This window comes from Bactrocera tryoni, unplaced genomic scaffold, assembly GCF_016617805.1.
Source record: "Bactrocera tryoni isolate S06 unplaced genomic scaffold, CSIRO_BtryS06_freeze2 scaffold_164, whole genome shotgun sequence".
NCBI classification, from domain to species: domain Eukaryota; kingdom Metazoa; phylum Arthropoda; class Insecta; order Diptera; family Tephritidae; genus Bactrocera; species Bactrocera tryoni.
Genome location: NW_024395883.1, coordinates 67,892 through 70,701, shown reverse-complemented (window position 1 = coordinate 70,701; position 2,810 = coordinate 67,892). Strand labels below are relative to the sequence as shown.

Genomic DNA, 2,810 nt, shown 5'->3' with positions numbered 1-2,810 from the left:
GGCCTAAAGAGGAACCGAACACCCAAAACTACCTTCGGTAACGCGCCGTTTCGCATACCTCCTGGGTGGTGTGGAAAGTGCAATTGGGTATTTTGATTTAAATGTCCAAAAATTCTTTTTTCGTTCGATCTGGCCACAATGGAAAATGCTGTACAAAACGCTAATTTTGAGGCGCTCTCACACTGAAACAAGTTGGGCATCCCATTATCCTTGGTAGGTGTAATGCAAGAATGATAGAAAAGAGATTACGCATTGCGCAGGTCAGTTATAGTTGCAAAATGTAAACAAACAATTGCTTACGTCACACGGCGCAGTAAAATATTTGACAGCTATAAATTCGTGGTAGCAATCAGTGTGAATAGAGAAACAATTTATTTTAAAAGTATAATTTTGTATTTAAATATCAAAATGAAGTGTGTTGTGAAAAACTGTGTTAATGATAGAAGGAATTAAAATGTGAAGAAAACATTTTTTATGTTTCCGAAAGACAAAAGGCAGCAAAAAAAGTGGATCCAATTTTGTAAAAATACTCAAGCATTTAAGCCGAAAACATGGCTAATTTGCATGGACCACTTCAACGATGAAGACATTATTGGAAACGGGATGTTCGAAATGGGTAAGTTGATAAATCACCTTTGTTTTAAAATATTTTAATTTTAAACTTTTCATAGGCCTTGCCGCCAAAAGGACTTTGAAACCAGGAGCTATTCCCTGTCGCTATAACGTTGCAGCTTGTGAAAATGAGCAGCGAGCCACCAGAGTTAAGCGCAGGGAAAATAAGAAAATAGTGACTTCCTTGCTGATAAATGTTGACCAACCTCAAGAAGTGCGAGAAGAGTGTATACCTGCTGAAGATGTTAACGTGACTGAGGATTGTGCAGACCTTTTAATGGAAAACAGTTTCAATGAATTGTGCACTGAAGACGCTGCTATTAAGGAAATAAAAATGCTAGAGAAAAAAGTGTAAGTGAAGATTTTTTTCAAGATGTAGCATTATATATGTATACATATATATATAAACTTTATGCTTTTTATCACAGAATACTACTTCAAACTGAAAATAAAAAACTTAAAGAAGATTTTTCGCATGCCAAGCGCAAACTTGAGTATGAAGTAAGCGAGTTAAAAGTAAAACTAGCTAAATCTGAGTTTTACTACAAAAATGTTGAAAAAAAGTTAAAGAGGATTTTTACGGACGGTCAGATAAAAAAATTGGAAAACGGATCCAAAAGGCAAATTTGAACGCAGACTGACATAGCCAACTCCATTACACTATATTCTGCTAGTGCAAAAGGATATAGGCTTTTAAGAAGAAGCAATTTTCCGCTTCCAGCAGTTCACACGCTTCAGTCATGGGCTCAGAAGGTGGAAATAGACCGCGGCATTTTAAAGCCGGTTGTTCAAGTTCTTGGTGAAACTAGGCATATGACCAAAGAACAAAAACTTTGCGTTTTAAGTTTCGACGAAGCCAAGCTACGAGAAGTTTTTTGTTACGACAAAGTATCCGATACTGTCTTACCACCTGTTAAGAATGTTCAGGTCGGAATGCTTAGAGGTTTGTGGTTTATAAAATACATACAAATATGTACTTTCCTTTACATCCTGTGCAAATAGAACTTACAATATTCAAATCGTTTTTGCAGGTCTTGTTGGAAATTGGAAACAGACAATTTTTTACGATTTTGACCGCAATATGACGACAGATATTATTAACGATATAATTAAAACAGCGAAAAACTGTGAATACAACGTTGTTGGTATTGTTTGCGATTTAGGTGGAACCAACAGAAGCCTTTTAAATAGCTTAAATATTAGCCCAGAAAAACCATGGTAGGTGCATTTATTAAGCTGACTATTTGCAATTCTTTGTAAGAGATTACAGTATTTTTTCTTTGGAGTTTTTCATGTTTAAAGAGATTGAGGTATAAGTATTTATAATTTCAGGTTTATATTCGAAGAAACTAAGATTTACGTGTTTGCTGACGTTCCACATCTCATAAAACTATGAAGAAACCACTTCTTAGATGACGGTTTTTTGATTAATGGCAAAAAAGTTACGAAAGATATAATATATCGTGTTCTTCAGCTGACGTCTGGTAATACCCTTTCTATCACCCATAAAATAAGCTCCCGTCATTTAGAGGTATCTGGACCGGAGCGGCAAAAAGTTAGATTGGCAACAAAATTATTTTCTCATACTGTTGCACAGTCAGTGTCGCGAGCGGCGAGTTTGGGTCATTTAGGTGAAGAAAATTGACGTGAATGGTTAAAGCTACTAAAAACAGTAAATATTGATTTATTTTTAATGCTTACAATTTTATTCATAACTGATTTACTTAACATAGACTAACGATTGGTTCGATGTGATGAACCTCAAAGTTCCACACGCAGATAGTCGCAATCGAATGAGTGCCTATGGGCTTGCGCTTACAGAGCAGGACAAGATCTTGGACGATATGGCACAAATGGTAACAGAAATGCGGGCAATAAATAGGAAATGTTTATTGCCATTTCAAAAAGGTTCAAGTGATATACTAATTTTGAATTATTGAATTTTAACTAAACTTTACTATATTAGGAATTTTGCAATCAATCAATGCTCTCAAACTGCTGCGTGCGGAATTAGAAAATTGTTTTGGTATTAAGTACATACTTACGTATCGACTAAACCAAGATGTACTGGAAAATTTTTTTGGGGTGATACGCGGTAAGGGCGGGCTGCATGACCATCCTGATCAGCAGGAATTTAAATATAGGCTAAGATCGTATCTTTTAGGACGTAATCAGGGTACACTGTCTACTAGCGCCAT

At 35.8% G+C, this 2,810-nt stretch overlaps 1 protein-coding gene across 1 annotated transcript; it reads left to right on the top strand.

Annotated features, from left to right (window-relative positions):
• The first annotated feature begins 350 nt into the window (after positions 1–350).
• Positions 351–1,245, top strand: LOC120780117. Its single transcript, XM_040112398.1, has 3 exons — positions 351–616; positions 672–963; positions 1,041–1,245. The coding sequence occupies exons 1-3, from the start codon at positions 475–477 to the stop codon at positions 1,240–1,242; spliced, it is 636 nt and encodes a 211-aa protein (XP_039968332.1). The 5' UTR covers positions 351–474; the 3' UTR covers positions 1,243–1,245.
• Positions 1,246–2,810: the final 1,565 nt, after the last annotated feature.